Source organism: Pseudopipra pipra, chromosome 2 (genome assembly GCF_036250125.1).
Source record: "Pseudopipra pipra isolate bDixPip1 chromosome 2, bDixPip1.hap1, whole genome shotgun sequence".
Taxonomy (NCBI): Eukaryota; Metazoa; Chordata; class Aves; order Passeriformes; family Pipridae; genus Pseudopipra; species Pseudopipra pipra.
In genome coordinates this window covers 49,926,681-49,948,990 of record NC_087550.1, presented here as the reverse complement: position 1 = coordinate 49,948,990, position 22,310 = coordinate 49,926,681, and the positions used below count along the sequence as shown (strand labels likewise).

At 41.1% G+C, this 22,310-nt stretch overlaps 1 protein-coding gene across 2 annotated transcripts in view; it reads right to left on the bottom strand.

Annotated features, from left to right (window-relative positions):
* The window catches only part of KL (klotho), a 59,826-nt gene extending 41,722 nt beyond the window's left edge, over window positions 1-18,104 (bottom strand). For both annotated transcript variants that reach the window (XM_064645528.1, XM_064645527.1), the window contains exon 1: window positions 17,288-18,104. In XM_064645528.1, the coding sequence (XP_064501598.1) occupies window positions 17,288-18,094 (807 nt within the window). In that variant the 5' untranslated portion in view covers window positions 18,095-18,104. The remainder of the gene's footprint in view (window positions 1-17,287) is intronic.
* Between the last annotated feature and the right edge of the window lie 4,206 nt (window positions 18,105-22,310).

Here is a 22,310-nt window from a genome sequence, read left to right as displayed (position 1 = left end):
AATACATTTAGAACCTCATCCAAAGCATGCTGAAACCATGAAAATACACTTTTGAGGTATGAATAAGTCCCTTTATGTCTGTTACTAAATGCATGTTTAATGGTAGATATAAAATTGCTTTACTACAGAGATGAGTATTAACTCAAAAGTGTACACATAAAAGTTTTCCTGCTTTACTCTTGTAGCCTGCAAGCAGAATGAAGTTGGACTCTCGTAGAAGAGAATACTGCAAAAAACCCAAAAAGTTTTTAAAATTAAATATCTAATTCTTTATAAACACTTCTTCATATTTTTAATTATCTGTAGAAATTAAGCAGTGTTTCATCTCTTTGTAGACAAAGAATCCAACTAGTTTGTCTGACATAATATTGAATAAATGTTTTAATGTAGCTGCTAAGAAGATAAATGTTAATAGCTGATATAAAATTATCAGCTACCATTGTTTCCTTTTTGAAAGTATATATCATATTTTAACATGAAACAATATAGGATAGGGGGGTTACTACATCAATGTACTGCAATCTCAGCCTTAGCAATAAAGATTAAAAATAACAGTAAAAGACCTAAGGCTGTTTTTTACCCAGTCCTTCGAGAAATAACAAGAAAAACATAAAAAAAAAGCCAAAGAAAAGGAAATGCAAATGCTAACTAGCTACTCTTCTTTCAGCAATTCCTGTTTGAGCTTCTGTGCTCTCAGCACCATAGAACTAAGCACTTTCTAACCAGAATTAACGTCATATTAACAGACTGAGGTAGTCATAAATATTGCGTCAGCTAGACAGATTTTAAACATACTTACCACAGTCAAGTTTAGACTTTATTCTGGCAGTGTAATGCACACTTCTGGAGGCCTAGGATGTGATTTTTTTTTTTTTTTAAAGAACAACTTAACATGCTTCAGGCTTCCTTAACCAGCTCTTTGCCAGTGCACTGTTCACATTCCCTTTTGGAGAGAAAACAGCTGTCTCTTGAAGAAGAGACAGTAACTTTGATATTGGGCTTTCTTTACATAAGAAACCTGCAAAAGATTATTTTCGCTTTGGCTAACACTACAGCAGAATGAAATCTAAGAAAAAAAAAGTGTCTAAGCTGAAGAAACTGGCACAAGTTATCTTTTGTCTACTATATCAAAGTGTAATACTAAATTTCAAATTGCTCTAGAACAAAGTATAAAGCCAGTGATATCAAGACACTTGCATGTGCATAGACTGGACTATGAACACAAAAAATTAGGTGCCTGTATATCCACCCTTTTCCTTTCCTACTGATTCCAGATATGACTAAACACATATTTTTTTCCCTTGGCCATTTTAAATATAGATACAAAAATATAAGGACAAATGAAGATCTTAACACATCAGTTAACTCGCAACTTCAGGTACATTTTTAAGCACTTTCTTTGGGGCTGGCATTTATTTTGGTATAACCACGTCTTTGGAAATTCCATCACCACACCATGATATGCGAATATACTATCAAAGTAGAATAATATTTAAAGAAATATCTCAAGAAATTTAAAGAAATATTTAAAGAAAAGGGATTCTGGGAGAAATCCCAGTTTTAACATCAAAATGTACTAGAACAACAGAAATGCAAATTAAGATTTTTCCTGTAACAGCATAATTCATCCTCCTTTGTCCAGCTATATATAGGCCAGAAAGTAGCACTGCTCTGCTTCAGTTACCATGAGAGCAGATATATCAGGAGTTGTCAGGAGGCCACGTACACTTATGGTAATTAGGTCAATATCTAAGTGAGACAGATGCCTACCAATTAAATATTGCCTGTTTTAAGGGAAGGCAGTTGGAAGGAAAGAGTTTGAAGAGATGCCTTGTTTCTAAGAAACTGACAAAGACACAGGTATAGCAGAAACTTTCAACATATTTCCATGAATAAATCCATCAAAACAGTCTCAGAGCCACAGAGGTTTTTGTAAACTAGCTCAGTGTTCATTAACAGTCCCACTCCCAGACAACAGATTGATCAGAGACATCTCAGGCTTAAATACGAGGAAAGGAAGAGCAATTAATCCAGTGGTTGATTTTTTTGTAAAATACTCTCCTAATTTTTAGACCAGTACAAGCTCATGTAAGCAGCCAGATGGCTTACATATATTCTGGATTTGTTAGACAAAAAAGGAGATTAAGTGAACTGCTGTGTCTAATATAATTATAATATGTAGCTGATTAATTTCCATACATAGTACCTACATCTATTTAGCAAACAGTAGAGATGAGGACCCAATATCTACAATAACCCATAGACCAGAAGACAATTAGAAGCCGGATTACACTAGGAGTGCTCCCGTAGAGCAGCTTCCAGGTTACCTTCATCCAAAACCAACCCAGCCGAGTACTTCAAAACTATTTCAAGCTACAAACCATAGTACAGCAATTTACATTTTTTCTCAAAATCAAACAGGAAAACAATCTTTGACTTTAAGAGATTCTACACAGTGCAGCAAGAGCATGACAGCCACTTTATCCTAGAAAGTTTTTCATTAGCCACATCTATGCCAACACAATGAGTATGTAGTACAAAGAATATTGAAAAAACGGATCTAAGACAGGATACATTAAATTAGGATGACACTTCAGATATTAAAAAATTCACAGATTACACAGTTTACATGGAATCATGGTTCAATCAATGATGTTAGAAAAAGCAGAGAAGTGGGCAGTCCAGTAATTAACTAGTTGCCTGAAAACCAATGAAAACCAAATTAATGGCCTGAACTAGGGTGTGAAGGGTTTGAAGAGCCAGATGTTTTTGCTGAGACAAAGGGAGGAAAGCAGGGAGGGAGGAAGAAAGGCAGGAAGGAAGGAGGGGAGGAGGCAGAAGAGATTACATCACTTTAACTGAACTTTTCACTGAATGCTCTCTTACAAACGAACACTCCTGAAGAAGATGCTCTGCATGAGACACATACACAAGTTTGTACTGTCTTACTGAGAGGAAAAATAATCTCTGCAAAAAATTAGAACTTGGAAAAAAAGTGAGGCTCCATCTATAGCAATCAAAACCCACATTTCTCATACTACTTGATCTAGTTATAGACAAGTATATCCTCTCCTAGTGTTCTTGCTCAGGTAAATAAGCCATGTTCTAGCAAGGCAATTCCTCATCTCTGCTGGAAACATCACCTGATACAGACTAGAAACAAATGTGTCTTTGTCACAGCTGGATTATATTGGCATCTGATGGTCATGCTGTGATCAGCAAGTTCTCATCTTAAGAAAAAAATTCTGGAGTCTTTCTGTTCATCTGTTTATCTTGATTATCCTTTGCACTGGCACTGTTTCTTCAGTTTAGCTAATGCTCTAAATAGTACAATCCGAGCCTGTGCCAAGGCATGGGAGTTAAAATATGTTAAGAAGTTCAGCTGTGAACTGCCCTTGAGCCTGATGCTTCTACTTTCACTGTAGCTTACTGTGATATTTACTTCAGCAATTTCCTAGCTACTGCTGAAAATTCTCTTCCTCCTCATCACCATTTCAAGGGTCCTACTGAAAATACAGATTGATTACATTTATCATAGTTTCTTTTTATAGATAATCAATTATCACAGAAAGCTATCAGATGGGTCTGGCTCAACTTTAATAGTGTAAATTCATAGTGTTTTCTGTCCACTACACCTGTAGTTATTTACATTTATTTAGCCTTCATCCCCATTAACCTTTCGTGTCTATGAATCCCAGTGCTCAATGTGACCACCTTTCTTGAGAGATCTGGCAAAAAGCATTTTGGAAGATCATTTTTTTAACTCTTACCTTTTTCGCCACCTGATGGCTGTTGTCTTTCCTTATGCTACTTTTACATAGGTGACTGGAGGATATCTGTTTTGTTCCAAAATAATAAGGTTTTTCATTTTGGAGACTGAATGTACATTTTAAATTTTTTGCTTATCATAGCCAGTAAATACCTATTGTATTACTTAAATTGAAATGAGGTTCAATAACTTCCTTGGAGAAAACTATGGGGCCCTAAAGGAAAGAGGCTTTTTTTTGTTTCTAGACAGAGGCAGACTATGACAACTAGTATATGGTTTGCATCTGCATATCAGTTCCAACTAGTGGGGAAAAGACTTTGTTAACTTTAAAGTTTTTAACCCTTTTTTTTTTATGTTTTAAACTGTATTTTCCAAGGACTGCTCTCTTTACATTTTTGAAAAAAAACATTAAATGTTTTCAACATACTCCAGCAGTCACGGTGGGTCAGCAGTAGCTGACTGGCAAAAGGGAGTGAAGAGCCACAGGATGTGGCTACTCAACGTCCACGATATCTTACATGGGACATGGCTGTTGCTTGCTCTGGCTTTACAGGACCATGCAGGTGCTACTGACCAGCCTTGCAGGGGGGAAGCTAAGCTGCTTTCCTGTGTCAGAAGACAGCTTACCACCCAGGAAAACCAGGGGAGAGCATGAGATATAGGCCTTCCCCACAGACAAGCCTGAAATAAGGGAGACTCAGGTAAAATTTGCATATGATCCAGACCCTATGTCAGAGCCTGAGAAGTCACAGCAACACAAGGCACCTGTCATCTGCCCCACCTTTTCAGACTCTCATTAGACTTAGGGTAAAAAGTCTGTCTACAAAAAGTCTGGGTTTGAGTTTTTCACCACAGGTTTGCCTATAACCCGACAGACAGAAATGGGACAATTACTGTATTTTTTGGTCATAGGATGAGAGACACTATGTTCACTACTCTTCGTTACTTGTAAAAGGACCCTAAGACAGCAAGCTGAAAAGTAGATGTCTCTGGTTAACATGTCCTAAAATTAGCTCATGTGACTGCTCTCCTCTATGTTCACTTCCACAATCTGCAAGGGAGATGGCTGCACTGTGATGAAGCATCCACCTAGCAAAGCACATGCATTGCATTTCTCCATCTTCACCCAGCCATCACCAGCCCTCATGCAGCACCGCTGTATGACCCTGACACCCACCACTTCAAATCACACAGATCTACACCAAAGGATTGCAGGCAGATAAGGACAGCTTAGTCCATGTCTTTACTCGCTAGTTGTGGTGCAGAGCCAAAGTACACACAGCTCCACCCCGGTCAGCCTAGAGGACAGCTGACTCAGAGCTGGAGAACAAGTCCTAGCTGCTCTTCCCTCTGGGATCACTGGGAATGCTGCCAAACCACTTTAGGAGAAATATCTTTACGCTAAATCACATTTTATAATGGTTATTGGGAAGTCAGCTATTGCAAGGCCAAGCAGATGCCAAACTGTCTCAGAGCTGATGCAAACACTGCCTGGAAGACAGCATGACGATGATGCTTCTAAACTCTGGGGCAGGAGTAATCTTCCATGCTACAGCGTCACTCAAAGTAGCAGAATGCCCTGCTGCTGTCAGCTGTAACTCGGGGTGGACACGAACCCCAGGTACTTTAACGTTGTTTTTTCAGCTGTTGGGTATCATTTGCTATTGATAATCTTTGCAGATTGAAGACTGCCCCAGCTGTACCCACAAATTATTTCCATGCTATACATGAAGCTGAATGTGGGGACTCTGCAGGCTGTAACCTCCATCCAGCTCTCCTACTAGCACCACGAAGAGGAGCTCGAGAGCTAGGGGCCAACTGACAACCAAAACCTATCATTCTGTATTGGCCATATCCACCCTTGGTTAGGCATACTGGTTTTCTTGCATGCTCTCCTGTGTCCTCAATCTGGATGAGACAAGCTGATAAAAAAAATTACTTGCATATCTCACAGGCTACTCTTCAGTTAAAGCATCCATTTCACAGTCAACCAAAGAAAGACCATTTTTTCATCTAGCATAGGTATTTTATCTGTATCCAAAATATCATGTTATGCTACAGGTGCAATAATCTATATTTTTTTCAGCATTTGCATCAACGGTGTCATTCCACCAGTGCAGAACTACAACAGTTTCATTGACCACACTCCAGAATGGCACCTACTGTCTATCTGTCTCCTGGACATATTCTAGCCTTTGAAGATTTTGAGACACAAAACTGAGACTCTGGGCTGGTGCTTCCCAAACCTATACACAGTTACTGCACAAAACAGTAGTGAATTATTCAGTGGTGGGATCGATAATAAATCTTACCAGAAACATAACGAGGGGACTAAGAAGGTACTTTTTTCTTACTCTTGCAGTAAGTAGAACATAAGTATCACTGCAACAGGTGAGGCTGTCCAATTCATCTCATTACCACTGAAGCAGTTCCAGAATAAGGTGCTTTAGAGAAAAATCTTCAGCTGCTTTCACCAGTCACTCAAAAATCTGGAATTACTTTACTACATAACAAAAAATTCAGCCTGCCTGGCAGCTTGTCATTGCTACTGTTTCTATCTTATGTCCAGTGTCAGTGTTTGTGCCACAGCAAGACTTACTCTCTGACAGTTAACAGTTTATTTTGGTAAATTACATATTTGACACATCAATTAACTCTCTTGTCTCTCTATACCTCCCAGTATAATTTTTTCCCCTTGACACTTAAATATCTCACTCAGGCATTTCTACATGTCCTCAGGTATAGAAAATGCTAGTACCCCACAAGTCTTTCCAGACCCTCCCAGGTCCTTTCCCACACTGGGAACATGCTGCTCCAATGTATGTTTGACCTTTTCCTATTTCTCTCTCTCTTTATAGTTCAGTGTTCCATACTCACTTCATTCCTAAAAAAATATTCCCCAGAAGCACTCATACAAAGTGAACAGTCCCTCAGCCAAACATGGAAAGGAGATATATTAATCATCCAGCTTAGTTGCCTGCAATATTGTAGCCTTCAGCCCTAAATGCTACACAATAATATCTACTGTATGCCCCCTCCTGGAGAACAGAAGGCTCCAGAGAGACATTTTAACACCTTCAAGTGCCTAAAAGGGGCCTACAGGAAAGCTGGAGACTTTTCACAAGGGAATTTAGAGATTGGACAAGGGGGAATGGCTTTAATCTGAAAGGTTTAGATCAGATATTCGGAAGAAATTCTTCACTATGAAGGTGGTGAGGCACCGGACAAGGTTGCCCACAGACACTGTTGATGCCCCATTCCTCAAAGTGTTCAAGGTCAGGTTGGACGGAGTTTTGAGCAACCTGATGCAGTGAAAGGTGTCCCACATGTAGAAGCCTAGAAGATAAGTCGTGGACTCTCTGACTTTTGTTATTTCTTTCTGACCACAAGCATCTATGAATCTTGGGTGTTCCCTTCCCCTCAAGGGTAGGATGCCACATCAAGGCAGTGGGGTTGGAATTAGATGATCTTCAAAGTCCGTTCCAACACAAACCCTCCTATGATTCTGTGATTCCATGTTTGTGGCATTATGAGCCAAAAGCAAATCCCAAGATATTTAACACAAGAAAAAAACCACCAAATGCTCCAGATGTCATCATGAGCCACAGGAATAAAACAAGAAAAATCAAAGATATTACCACAATCCTAAACCCTTGCAACAGAAGGCAAAATATATAGGTAAAATGCCTTAATTATCCTGGGAGTCTGGTCATGGCACGGAGAAAGGGAAAAAAAGAGGCCTAACGAGAAACATCACTGTTCCTTAATAATTCAAATTCTTTCCTGACCACCAGTCAAGAGCCCACAAAACCAGATCCCACAGGCTGGTACCAGTATGGCATTCAGACCTACACTCATCCCCTCTGGTTTCTACAAACCTACTCCAAATTACCAGTAACATGGGAAACATTACTCTCCAAAAGATTCCAGCTTGGGTAAAGTGGGACTGGTGTGGTTAAGGGTTCTCGCCTTTCATGGCTTAGTGTTACAAAGATAACCATTTCACCACCAACCAATTTTGAAGCGGCCTCTATTTCACTACCCTAAGCTGGGCTGTTTCTGAGCTGCCCTGTGCCACAGTTCGCTGGTTCTAATATTCAGAATCAGAATGACTGTGCCAATTTGATGCTGCTTTTATTAGAATTTTTCCCCCTTTCAAGCAACTGCCTCCTTTGAGTACCACTATTTTTTTTACCAAAATAGGAAAGAGGAGCAGGATAAATGACTGAATAATTACAGTTTCACAGAAAAGTGGCACAAGCAGTCCAGCTACAGATACGAGACATGGAGTAACCACTACAGTGCAAGAATTCTGTCCTGACAGCTCTGTTTTATTTCTTTCATCAAAGAAGAAAAAGCATCAATCTGCAGCTTCAATAAGTCAGTCGTATTGCAGCAGGTTACACAGCAATTTCACAAGGGTAAACTGACCCAATTTGAAGCACTGGGCACTCATCCAATGAAAGAATACAGAAGGCAGAGTGTGAAATGACTGACTGACTCAGTATATCAAAATGAAATTTTTCAGTATCACATTAAAACGGAAGACTAAGACTTTTCACAGCAAAATAAAAATAAAATTATTGATTTTTATTTCCCCTAGTTCTCAACTTTTTCTGGAAAACAGAAGTCTCTCAAATATTTTAATTTCAATGAATCAGCAAATTCCAGTTCAAAGGTTTTAGATCTTTCCAACTTGCTCTAATTACATTATATTACTTTGTGAATTCAGGAGGTATTAGGAAGATTAGAAAAAGCTAGCTGATATGACAGAGAGGTATGAAGAAAAAAGGATTTTTTTTTCCTGCTAAGCATATAATTAAGATGCAAAACTGCAGCTGAATCATATTCCCACAGCTCTGTTCTCTTCCCTGCAAGATATACCCCAAAATTCTCTTCTCATTCAAAACAAGAGGCATGTTCATGGTTGGGATGGGAAGTAGGATGATAAACAGAGTTCAAGAGCTCCTTCAGTGTATTTCCAAGGTCTTACACTTTGTATGCAGAGATGCTGCTTGAATATGGGAACGCACATTTTCTTCAAGACGAGGAATACATCTGTTCAACTTGCTAATTTACTGAAGTGCTTCAAAGTGACAGGCTTCCCCAAAAAGCTATAGGAAAAATCAATTCTCACTTACTTTCCTTAAGTTCCTTTGAGAAACCCAGACTTAATGTAGCATCACTCTTTTCTTTTGCAGACTGCTCACTGAGTTCCCCACTCCCAGTACTGGTACCATTGTGGGGACAGCAAGTGGACATCATAAGCCAATGCAGACTTCTTGAATTAGGCCCCATCCTTGTGAATCATGGTCTGTGATTTCCTTAAATCACCAGTCAGCTTCCTCAAATAAATTAATATAATATTTATTAAAAAAAACCCACACAGAATGACTCATCCATGGGGACTCCAGGCCATCTCATTTCACATCAAGTTTAATTTTCAACACCAAATATACACACAAAAATACAGTATTGTCCCACAGATCCAGCTTCTGCATTCCCACTTATTGCCAGGCACCCCCACATCTCACCAGATCCTCATGCATTGTCTGTTTTCATAATACTCCTCTTTCCTATCACCTCACATTTCATTAAAGACTCTTTCTGGCTGGGCTTTCGCCTCGTGATGGCACATGTACTGCTGACGGACATTCTGTTGTGGTGGCCCTTCTCTCCACCAGCATTGTTTGTACCCAAGTTAACACTTCACTACAACAGGAAAAGAAATGAAGAATTAAAGAAGCACTGCAAAAAGTATGTCATCACTGTACAGTCAGGAGTCAGTTGAACGTTCTTTTCAAACATGAGGTCAGAATTGTTGAACTGAATTTTAAACAAAATGTTATTTCTTAAAAAATAAAAAATTAAAAATGTTAATAAATAAAACATTTTAAAAAAATCACTCAGCCTGACAATGCAATATATTCACAACCTTTCTCAAAGGAAAAGACATGCTGCATAATTCTACCATTTCCATACACATTTGAGTTAAGGAACCATAATTAGAATAATTAATCAATAACTAAGTTCCACAGTTCCATGCCTGCAGCAAAAAATTATTTTATTTCTTAAAATGCTGAAAGTTAAAAAAAACAAATTGAGTAAACTTTGCCCTCAGCTCTGAAAAACAAGTGATGTAGTGGAGCTACTATATATTCAAGAGAACGAGAAAAAAGCTGACCGAGAAAAGGCATTGGAAAATCACTGTGAACTCCTACCAGAACATGTGACCAACAGCTATAAGTTTATCCCCTTTCCCCACCTGACCATTTGATGTCTTTTCTAGAAGCAAGATCAAAACAAACAGATGCTACTGTCTTCCCAACTGTAAATCAAATAGCTTGTAAAATATAATCCCAGTGATACCAACATTTTCTAGCCTTTAGTAAGGGCATTAACCGATTACCTACAAAAGGATTCCTGAGTTGACTTTTGGACTCAAAAAATTGAAAGGCATTTCCATAGTATAACCTGTCCTGGACAATTTTAAACTATTCAGCTGTCTTTACAGGTATGCTAAGCTGACTAAAACAAAAGTCAAATCTCAGCTGTCAACATGAGACCTCAAATACAAGTAACAAAATTATCATGTGCAGACCGAAGTGAAAGCTTCCTGGAAATGTGGATGCCTCCCTGTCAGCTCACCACTTGCTGAAGAGCATGTCACAGGGTGTCTTGCAGCATTCCCTGGACTTTCAGCCTCCCAGGCTGGCCAAATCCTGATACATGCAAAATCCCCTGTGCTTTCTGCATGCAGATATCAGAGAGATCCAGCTGTCTGTGGTTCCAGTCCCTTGGTTCCTATACCAGCTGTTGTAAACAGCATCTGCAAAGATTTCAGTAACTGGGAGAATTTAGAATATAGGTTGGTTTGTTTTTTGGGGCATGCTTTTGGGGGCTTCTTTTCAGAATCAAAACAAAGCTAAACATTAAACTTTTGCAGTTCTCCATAACACAGAATGCTCTCTCTTTTCAAACTAAACACATAAAAATGAAGCAATACAAATGTGCTTCAACATGGCCAAATCCAGAGGTTCTTAAAATGCTTTTTCTTACTCTAGTATGCCTGTCAAAGGACGTTCCCTGACAAATCTCCAGGAAGAAATACCAAAAACTTAAAAGGCCAGGCTTTTTACGAGTGTTTTGTGCTATCAGATTCGACTTAAAGCTACCACAGCAAGCCAGAAGTTGTCATTACTGATATCCTAAACAAGCTGCTTACTGTTAATACAGATTGGATTTAATTTCCTTCATTGAACTATGTTCTCAGAATTAAATCATGCCATATATCATTCTGTTATCAATTTGCAAGCAAAGAGAAAGAATACACGTTTACTGGTACCTCCTCCGCCACCAAAAGCATCACATCTCTTTTCTCAAACTGCTCCAGCTGTCTTAAAAGATTTTTGTTCCTACCATTAATACTGAAAGGCCATTACAGCAGCTCTTTCCTGCAAAGCTATCCAAGACTTCTGAGTCCATCTAACTGTATTGATAAAGAACTTTTATCTTTGTGTGTGTGTGTGCGCATATGGTCTTTCAACTCTGAATTTTCATCCAGTCATATTTATGTCCCAGAGTATTTACAGAGTGCATCAGTGCGAATCTAATTCCTTCCCTTCCTATAATTCATCTCCTACTCATTCCATTTTACTGAAGGTTCCAGTCCCTTGCCATGGCCAACATCACTCTCTCCTTTTGTGCTTTGTTATTCTTCCTTCTTGACAACTCACCTCTTTTTGCTTACATATTTTCTCTCAGTGAAGCAATCCATCTCCTCCTCCAGCAGCTAGTCTCTTCTTTCACGGTCATGTTCTATGAGTCACTTTGTCCATCAGAGATCTGTCCAGTCTTCATTTCAGTAATTTCCTAAACATCCTGAGATGTTATCTACAACCATATTCTTCTGTTCCATTCTTCTGATTTAATCTAATATCAGCATTCACAGTTTTACCTGCAACACTCTTCTATATGCTTTGGCACGCAAATATACAAACATAAGTAGCTTTATTTAATACTAAAACCAGCAACACATATCCTATAATTGCTAGAACCTGTCATAGGGTCATAGATTCACAGAATGGCTTGGGTTGGAAGCGACCTTAAAGATCATCTAGTTCCAACCTTCCTGCCATGGGCATGGACACCTTCCACTAGGTTAGGTTGCTCAGAGCCCCATCCAACCTGGCCTCAAAGAAAGAGTTAATAAATGTGGGGAACAAAGCTAAGGTAGTTAGCTGTAGTCATATTTAGTCATATTCTGATTTGTCCCAAATCAAGAAAGATCAGAATTTGACCTTCTAGAAGGTGGGTATGTGATGAGTGAAACAACTTTCTCTTACGTGACAAAGCACTTCTTCCTTACAGAAGACAACACTTTCAACAGAAAGGACTGTCTCTGCACTTTCAACCTGCTGACGATTGCGGAATAGAGGTTTCATGTGAAAAGTTCTAGGAGCTCCTAGCTTTCAGTCTAAAAGGAAAGGCAGGCACTAAAAAAGGATGAACTATCTTGAAATAAAATATACATTTCAGTCTGCAAAATTGAAACTAGACTTTATTTTCCAGGTCCCACTTGCAGGTAGGAATTAAGCCCATCAACTAATTACCTTTAAGTACTAGAAACCATGCATAGAAACAAGGTGAAATGGAAAAGTTTGTCAAAAAAAAGGAATGCACAGTAACACGAGTTCTATCACACATTTTACTTAGGATTCCTCAAAACTACAACAAATACAGGATCTCTTCTGCTTGAGGAAAGAGGCTGAAGGGGAGAACCAAGAATATCTCACACTTTATGAGGCTTTATTAATGCACAATGAAACAGTATCAAGGAGTAGACAGCTTTACACTCATGTACCCAGTGAGACTTTATCAGATGTGAATTTTATGTCACCGATCTAAATGCTCTTACCTGTATCAACCTGCTGTTAACCATTACCTTTCCAGCACTGAGCAGAGCCCTGCCCAATGTGAAAAGCGTGCTATTTAAAAAGGAACCATACTAGACTGCCCTGGCTAGGAACCAGAATTATCACCTAGGTACCTCCAGCAACAGCTACTGTAACAATTAAAAATCAGGCACGTGGCACTTAAAATGAGACATGAAAACACAGATTTGGGGTTGTCAATAGAATTTAGCACCGAGATTCCTAGCTATAAAGCCACAACTATTAAGCACTAAAAACCTCATCATGAACACAGACTCTCAAGAAATCCTCATCTTCATAATAAACAGGAAAAGAACTGAGGTGGGACTTAACATACCTAGAGGCTTGACCTGGTTTTCTTCCACACAGAGAACACAAATTCTGCTTCCATACCACTTTAGTGTAGTCTTTCCAGATCTTGCCTATTGAGCTTTAGTAAGATTTCCTATAATCTCTAAAAAGTTTTTCAAGGTATAGAACCCTTACACTTCTTACATTTTACTTTCCTTGCAGTCCTGATATTTCTGTATTTCTGTAACTAAAAGTCAAAGTACCCTGTAAAGATAACGAACTGCTTTTTTTTGTTACAGCGCAATATTTGAAAACAACAAGGAGAAAATAGCAAGGAGAAAGTTACAAATACTATCTTTGGAGCTAATTTTAATAAAATGCACCTCTTTGAAACCCAAACTCCTCTGTTTAACACATTTTAAAATGAAAAACAATTCATTGCTTTTTCTTTTGATGATTAAAGCTTGAAAAAGGTTCACTATAGCTTTTAATATAATTTGTAAACATAGTATAACCTTTGGTAGCTACTCGCACAGAAAACTGCAGCATCAGATGTGAACTTGCACTATGATTTGACTGCACTTCTTTGTCATCTCCGACACTTGAAAGATATCTGATTCAAATAAATTATGATTAGAATAATCACTACTGTAAATATATACTACCCGACTGATACTCAAAACCAGAGCAGAACCAATTTCTTCTTTGAATTAGGTCCTAAGAAAGAAAAAATAGAAAAAAATACTATTACTTAGAATTATTCCTCCTTTTTCCTAAAAATTCTGTATGTGTTCACAACTACATGTTACTTTCAGGAAAATCCCAAACCACTTCACTTGCACTGAGTGAAAATTTGAAGGCCGTCCGAATTTTGAAAGAAACAATACGCACCAAGAAAAGACCACTCTCCTGTGCTGAAATTACTGATACTTTATTAGGTTTAGCACTGAAGGTCAACAAAAGAGTACTTACCTTTTGTTTTGGAAAGAGTTTTGGAATAGAAATCAGTCTGTTGCCATGTGACTGGTTTCCAGGCAGCAGTTCCACTCACTTCTTCAGGGAAACGACGTGTTCTTCTGTTTCTGCAAATGCTGTTTATATTGAGTAAATCCAAGTATGTTCAACTCAGACAACATACTGTGAACCATTAATGAAAAAACGCATTTGCAAAAACCAGAACATAATACACTGACCTCTCTCAACTCCTGCCTAAAGAAAGAGATGCATTATATACATGACAGATTGTTGGCATTACATTTTCTGGCTGTTGACTCAAGAGAATGCCAACTTATATGAAATATACTTGATCCATTCCATTTATTTGGTGAATAAACATGTACCATTTCCTCCATTTCTTACCACATTTGAAGGGCTTAGACATCAAAAGTGACAAATGTCAGTGGAAATACTATAAATGGGTGAAATTTTCACTGAAAACTGATCAACATCCCTCAACAGCACACCAAGGATGCATTAATAAAATCTTTTTTCTTATGAGATTTTTACACTATTTTTACTTGTTCCTGTTTATTTAAAAGTGTCTCTTACTCTGTCCATCTAGCATCTATTATGATTCACTTAAGGAAGTTCAGAAAAACTAAAGGTAATAAAAAAATTCAGTACAATATGATGAAATCCATTCAAGCTAAATTCGAACATCATTACCTAGACCAAACTTTTCGCCAGCCCTGAATTGAACAACTTAAATTGAATCAAAGTCTTATTTGATTATTTCTTCCGATAATGAATAAGTCACTCAGAAAGACAGAGCCCAAAATCCACATTTATATCTGTCAAATTTTAAAGAACTTATAGGAAATTATTTTGCCTTTTAGCATAATTAGGATCCAGTAAAATAAATCAGAAGGTATCAGCTTTCACTAGCTTTAGCTTTCCACTTCTGCGAGTCTTTGGTTTGAATATATGCTGAGAGAAGACACTTAAAACTGCATATTTTAAATAAGGGAAAAAAAGTCAGAAAACATGCATATTAAGAGTTGGTCTGCTCATTTGCTAAGAATCAAACATCTATGACAGTACATTTTATCTTTAAAAAAACCAAATATATTCTACAAGCTCAGTGTCCCTGGAAAAAAAATAAAATATAAGACTGACACAGAGAAGGTAAAAAAGGATTAAGAAGAAACTTGGAACCAGACTTTTTTGGTAATGTAAGACAGAAGCTGCAAAAGGTTAGGCAACTGAAAGGGGATTTTCTTTGTGCGGATGATACAACCACATCTTCTCTGGTAGGTCTATTAGGACTGTATCTTCCAGCAACACCATCTGGTGCTGCACACATCCTGTAGCTTATGTGATAGAGCAGTACTACTGTACACCCTGCTGACCCAAATCAAGGCTGTGCACACTCCTGAGAAACGAACAAACTCACCTACAAAACTATATGCAACCCACAGACACACATTAAAAAACATCATTCAAGTTGCAGTCAGTCACTCAAGAACTATGTAAGACGAATTTAATTTGTGCGTGGAAATGTAATTCATTCTTTACCATGTACTGCAGAACTTAATCTTTCCTTACACAATTACATACACTTTATCTACGGATATCAGGATGTGAAGAAGCCGCACTATGTAGCTTCCTACTTCATTGCTTCCACAAGCTGAAAGGTCTAATATCAATAAGCTACGGAGATATAAGAAGGAAAAGGTGACTTTCAGTGTTAAAGCTGTTCTCTCTGCTGGAGAGTTAGGCTCTACCTCTGCCTCTACTGAGGACTCCTGCCCAGAGGAGTCAGAGATGAGAGCATCTCTGCATATATTGCATGTCTCTGATCTTCTCTGTAGGTGAGTTGAGATTTGGGGATCTGATCTGTAGAAGAGCTGGAACTATAATATAACTTATCAATATGCTAAAAAGATCACATGCCAGGAGAAAGGCACTATCAACCAGTGAACACTTTAGGTCTCAATTACATCTGTGTTTCAGTTCCCCATTCACGAAACATGGGAAAAAAACCCTGATACCATGCTACCTTACACTGTGCGTAAAAGGTCCACTAATGTGAAAATCCTGACAGACAATCACCAGGACAAAACTAATAGTAAGGTTCTGTCACTAAACCTATCATTAGTAGACTTTCCTGGTTTAATTATACTTTTTACAAGGTGTAGGTAAGTCTGTAGCGCAGTTTCTCATTTGTTAAGTAGAAAAGCACCTTCCTTCACAGAGCTTTTACAAGAACAAGCCTATGCTTGAGATTATGAGGGACTCTGATACTATGATGATGCTGGATGTACTCAAGCAGGAAACATGGTCACGTACACACCATGGTAACTAAATGAGCTTAAAGTTTCCAGGACCAGGAATTTAATCTGAAATTTTATGAACATTTTTCCCATCTATATTTTTCCTTTGGCTTATGTGTAGCACTAAAGAATGAAAAAGTAATGCAGGGAAGTGGCAAAAAGCCAAATAAGGCATGTGTTGTTTTCTTGGTGTTCATGTCTAATATACAATACTCATTAGCATACAATTCCTGCCAGTAAGTGTACATTGAGCAGATGGACATTAGCGGAGTTTGTGAATGGGTATTAAGGTACAATAGCTCCTGCTTTAAGGGCCACACCATTCCAGCTATACTGAAGCCTTTCACCTGTCGCTGGAAGGATTTGTGCACAGTTAATTCTTCCTGAGAATCCACAATGGTTTCTCCCAGCAAATACTACATACACTGACAAAAATATAGCAAACTACTTATGCCACTTACTAGACTAACTGGGGAACTGAAGCTCTCTTTTCCCAAAAACTGTTCATACTCAAAAAACCGCACACTTCGTCAAGAAAACGTCTCTAAAACATTTTAGCCACCTCTAACATACATCTCCATTAACTCAGTAAGACTTTTTTATCAAATACATGAATGCCCCGTACAGTCTTATTTATTAAGCATTTCCACCTTAGAAATCCAGCACCGGACTGGCACAGCCAAGTGCATCCCCTCTACACCCAGAATGGTAACCAAACTGCTGGCATCAGGATTGAACATTTCTGCAAAATACAGAGTGCTTTAACTCTGCACCTTTCCACCAACTCGAAATAATCATAGCTACTAAGTTCCTGCCTCCCACCTCTGAGTTTTGCCATCCTTTGCCCATAGATCGGCTGCCCGTACTCTGTCGGGTGCATTGATTTGTCTTCCATGCCAGTGGTCAACCAGGGAACAGGTCTGCCAACGGGGAGGGCAAAGGGTGGCCTCCGCACCCTCCCCCTTGGCACGGCCTGGGGGCCAAGGAGCTGCCAGGGCCCCTTCCCACCACCCACCATTTACCTGGAGCAGGTGGTGGGCCGCCAGGTATCCCAGGCGCGGGCCTCCCTGCACTCCGGGCGGCAGTCGCCCCGTGCCGTAGCCGTGCCAGGCCACCACGTAGGGGTTGTCCATGGTCAGCCAGTAGCGCACCTGCCCGCCGAAGTGCCGGAAACAGAGCTCGGCGTAGTCGTGGAAGAGCTGGGGCAGGACGGGGCTGGCCCAGCCTCCGAAGGCGTCCTGCAGGGCCTGCGGCAGGTCCCAGTGGTACAGGGTGACGACGGGCTCGACGCCGACCTCCCGCAGGCGGAGCAGCAGCCGCCGGTAATGCGCCAGCCCGGCGGGGTTGGCGGGCGCCGTCCCGTTGGGCAGCAGCCGGGACCAGGACAGCGAGAAGCGGTAGTGGGAGACCCCCAGGCGCCGCAGCCCCTCGACGTCGCGGAAGACGTTGTTGTAGCTGTCGCTGGCCACGTCGCCGCCCACGGGCCCCGGCGGGGCGGCCCCCGGCGGCGTGGCCGGGCGGTGGGCGAAAGCGTCCCAGACGGAGGCGCCTTTGCCGCCCTGGCGCCAGCCGCCCTCCGTCTGGTAGGCGGCGCTGCCCGCGCCCCACAGGAAGCCGTCGGGGAAGGTGTCGTGGAGGAAGAGCTGGTCTTGCGGGTAGGGCAGCCGGGCGAAGCGGGACCAGGTCCCCGCGCCCTGCCCCGGCGCCCCCCGTCCCGGCCGCCCCAGCAGCAGCAGCAGGAGCACGGGCAGCAGAGGCGCGGCGAGGGCCATGCTCCCGGCGGGGCTCCGCGACGGCAGCGCCCGCCTCCCACCTCCTCGCCGCCCCATTTTATCTCACCTCGCCCCCCCTATCCCCCACGCCCCGGTGGGCACGGCCATTAATAATTACCTCGGAGCTGCCGCCTGCATCCTTCCCGGCCGGTTCCATCGGGGAGAGCTCCCGCCGGGCAGGAGATAGGGGGTGAGACGGGGCGGGCGGGAAGGAAGGGGGGAGGGAAGCGGGGCGTGGGATCCTCGGGGAGAGGTGGACCCTCTCTTGCCGTCGGGTTCGCCTCTGTGTGCCTCCACGGCCCTTAAGGTGAAGATTCCCGTCCGCGGGCGGCAGGCGCAGCCCCGCACCCTTCGCCTGCTCCGCCAGGCGCCCGCACCTCGCTGTGGCTCCTGTGACCCCTCGGAGGAGGGACCGTCGCCGCTGCCCTGCACCCTTTCCTGAGTTGGCTTTTCGGAGGAGCCTGCGGAAAGACTCGACGGCCGGATCCGTCCTCTCTGAGGGGCTGAGCGTAGCCCCCTCCCGTCCCCCGCTGCAGTGCCGCCGTCGGGGAGTCTGGGGTCCCTGCGCCGGGCCAAGGGGAGGGAGCGATTCGTAAGGCTGGAGGGAAAAGGCAAAGAAATAAAAACGATTTTCCCTTCACTCAGTATTTCCGTCGTGCTTCCTTGGCAAGACACATGGCACTTGCGATCTCTCATGTAACAGTAGTTGCAGAGAAACTCGTTGTCCAAGGACATCATACACTCACTCCTCCCCGCCTCCTCCCCGGGAATTCGTGGGCTGTCACCTCCCAGTAACAACACTTTTCTTTCTAGGAGTAGGAGCTTGGTGTATTTGGTTGCTTACTGCACACAAAACAAATTCCAGTTAGAAATGCCTCACGGATCTTTACGGGGAGGAAACAGATCGAGCTAAGTTTGCTTACTGAGTTACGCTTCTTAAGTTACAGTTGAGCAGGCGTGATGCATGGACTGCTCTTTAAAGGAAGGTCTCGAACTGCCATTTTCGTCTCCTTAGGACAAAACAGTTCAATCAGGACTACGAAGCAAGAAATAGCCCCACGCATTGCAAAACCTGGTATTCAATTGTGTGAACTCAATATGTTTTGGGACATCTAAGAATAAAATATCTTGACAGGTTGTTAGGGTCAGGGAGATGTTCCCAGGAGATAAAGCTGTTGTTTAACTACAGAATCAAGGCATTTAGATAATTTCATTTTATTTATAGAAAATAAGTGCCCTCGGGGGAAAATTACAGGTAATTGCTAATAATGAGTCGATGGATTTAAATGCCGGTTGTGATCTGAGAAAGGTTTCTTCTAGTGCACAGAATGCGCTATCATCCCCCTTAAGTGCAGACAGGGCATTTACCATGCCTGTTTCTACAACTTCCATATTTTCTGCACTGATTCAGATCAGTTTTGGGGATTGATTTTTGCTGTTTTTAAAGAAGAGACCAAAGAAGAAGCAGGCAGGATTGGAGTTAGTCTTCCATTGCTGGTAATTAAGCAGTTGCTCTGTTAGAGGGATGGAGGTCTGAACAGTCCAGGGGACCATCAACACCCGTTCCCTAAGGGAGGAAGTTTGTGGGGTGGGAACAGGGGGTGGCAGGCCCAGAACCAAGGCTGGTAATTGTCTGCCAAGTGTAAGTTTGGGATGCAGTCTGACAAGGTGCTGAAATTCAATTACAGTAAATTACTTCAGTTATGACAACAGAGCTGCAGCAACAGAAAAAGGTGTTTAGCATCACCCACTAGTTACTTGCAGAAACTGGAGGTTGTTAAATGCAGAGGGGCGTTGCTGCAGTTGTCCCTTAGCAAGGAATGAAGAGCCAGGTTCCTGTTCAGCTACAGATCTGATTTCAGGGGAGGTGTAATGCCTTCACTGGATCTCTTTGCCAAAGTATCTTAAAAATTGGGATGTAGAGGCATGTCTCAGAAATACCACAGCCTAAAATAGGGTAGTAGTGATGCTAAGTCCATTGATAACATTTAAGGAAAAAAACCTCATTGAGTCTCTAGGGACAAAAAAGATTTTGAGATATATCTTGATTCTCTTTTCATATGCTAATTGTTAACTAAAACCTACATCAATCCTATTTGTACTTGGGCAGCCCCAATAAGTAGGCACTTAGCTGAAGCTCCTTCATTAGGAGCTTGTTTTTTCCGGAGTCTGTCAACAATCAAAAGAAAGAAGTAGCCTCATGGTGTTACTCTAAGGCAGTCTAGCCAAGATGTTTGTCAGCTCCTGGAAAAGGCTACCTTCTTCAAAAACTGTCCAGGAAGCCTTCAGTGACTGTGCTTCTGATGCAAGCAGCCCGTTTTTGAGGGACAAAATCTGACCATAAATTGCTGGCACAATGCTGTCACTTCACCTGCATATCTGTCGGATAAAAACTTTTTTTTGTTTATTTGAGGGTTTTTTTAGTGTAAATGACAGAAAATGTACAATGTGGCTTCCAATTGCTTGTGTTTTTTTCTTACAAGGAAAGCTTGTTTTTGTGTTTTAGGACAACACAATCACTCACTGCTCTGAGCCAGTATATTTTTTTCTAACACACAGCCTAACAAATTGTTCAATATTAACCATGCAGAAAGGTCAGCCAAACACTTGCAGACATCCAGGTCTCCCTCACTGCTCCTTGAGTTCAAAGCGTGGCTCCACTGGGTCTTTCTTGCTGAGCAAGCACAATTAAAATTCTGTGCCAGGTAAGCAGATCAAGATTTGACTTTCAGCCTCTTTGTATTGGTGATTACTGAACATTCAACTTTTGATAATACATGAGTGTCAATATATTTTTCCTTCAGGCTGTGCTGAGATTTTCTTTGCTAGGTATGCAGTCAGTGCGTGCAATGAAATTTGGCAGTGTTCTAACTGAACACTTCTGTTTCTATCCCAAAGAGCTTGAATCTTCTGGGTTACTTAATTCCAGGTAAAATAACTCTATTTCTGCTTTAGATTTGTATAACTGTTTTCTCTGAGGTCATATCATGCACTGGCTTCAATGCAGCAAACGCATTCCTCATTTTAAAATCTCCACAGAAGAGCTAACAGCTGTACACCAGTAGCATTTATCGTGGAACAAGTGGTCTCAGTGCCTATAACCACCATCTTCTGTTTTAGTGCCTCTTCTCTGTTCACTAGCATACTTCCAAATGGGTATAAGCATACAGTTCGTTGAAAATAGCCTTGTGTAATAGATTTACAGTCTCAGCATTTCATCTCAAGACACAAAAGTTTTCACTAACACTTGGGAAAACTTTGTTAAAAAATCACTGCCTGAATTAGACGAGCATTTTCTCTACTGCTTCCATCACTGCATAACAATACTCCTCTTTATTCCGTCCCTTAAATGCAAAGTGCTAAGCCGTCAAATTGTACTTCCACTTGCTGATCAATAGGTGTTTCCAGTGGAAAGCTGTGCAACAGCATTCTAGATTTACCGTCTCAGAATTATTTAGAGACAGCTAGTAACTGATTGTATTGAAATTAGAAACATGGTGTTGTCAGGTCCAAAGCACACCTGCTGGTGTAATGAATGCAGTGCTGAGGAATGCTTGGGAAGATGTTGAATTCTCCTCTCTTCCTCTCTTCTAGCCATAAGTACCAAATCACACTCATCTCCACTTTTTTTTTTTTTTTTAGCTGGAAAGGGTGGTAGAGAGTTTCAAATGCCTTTCTTTGAATCATAGCCACTCTAGTCTTCTCCTGCTGTTTCAAGTATCATAAATTCTTTTTATCTCATAAAGAACTCTAAATTAGTTCCCTTTTATTCTGTGGCAAGATCTAGTGCGAGGTGGAAAATTAGAAACCTAAACTGTAATCATTTTCCTTTTACCCTTTTGCAACTGTGTCTCCAAGAAGTGGACAAATCTTGAACATCCCCTTGTAGGAAAAGTGGAATTTGAAATACTCTGGCCCTTCTTACTTTTGAGGATAATGGGGAGTGACTTCAAGGCAAGCCTAGAAATTGCTGTTTTATTCACATGGGGCAGGAATGACAATCATCCAGACACATATGGTGTCTGGATGCTTCCTTGTACATAGGTGGCTGGGGCTGCAAAGCCTTCCAAGTCTTACACACCCTCCATCAGGGGAACCAGTAAACATATTTCAAACTATGAATCACGGAAAGTGATGGGAAAGGGAAGAAAGGTGAAACACCATCTTGGAAGGCCATTTGAAAATGAAATCTTGTAAATGGTGTCTCATAATTCTGGGAGACCACAAACACTTCCCATTACCCAGATGACAAGACAAGAGTTTGTAGATGATC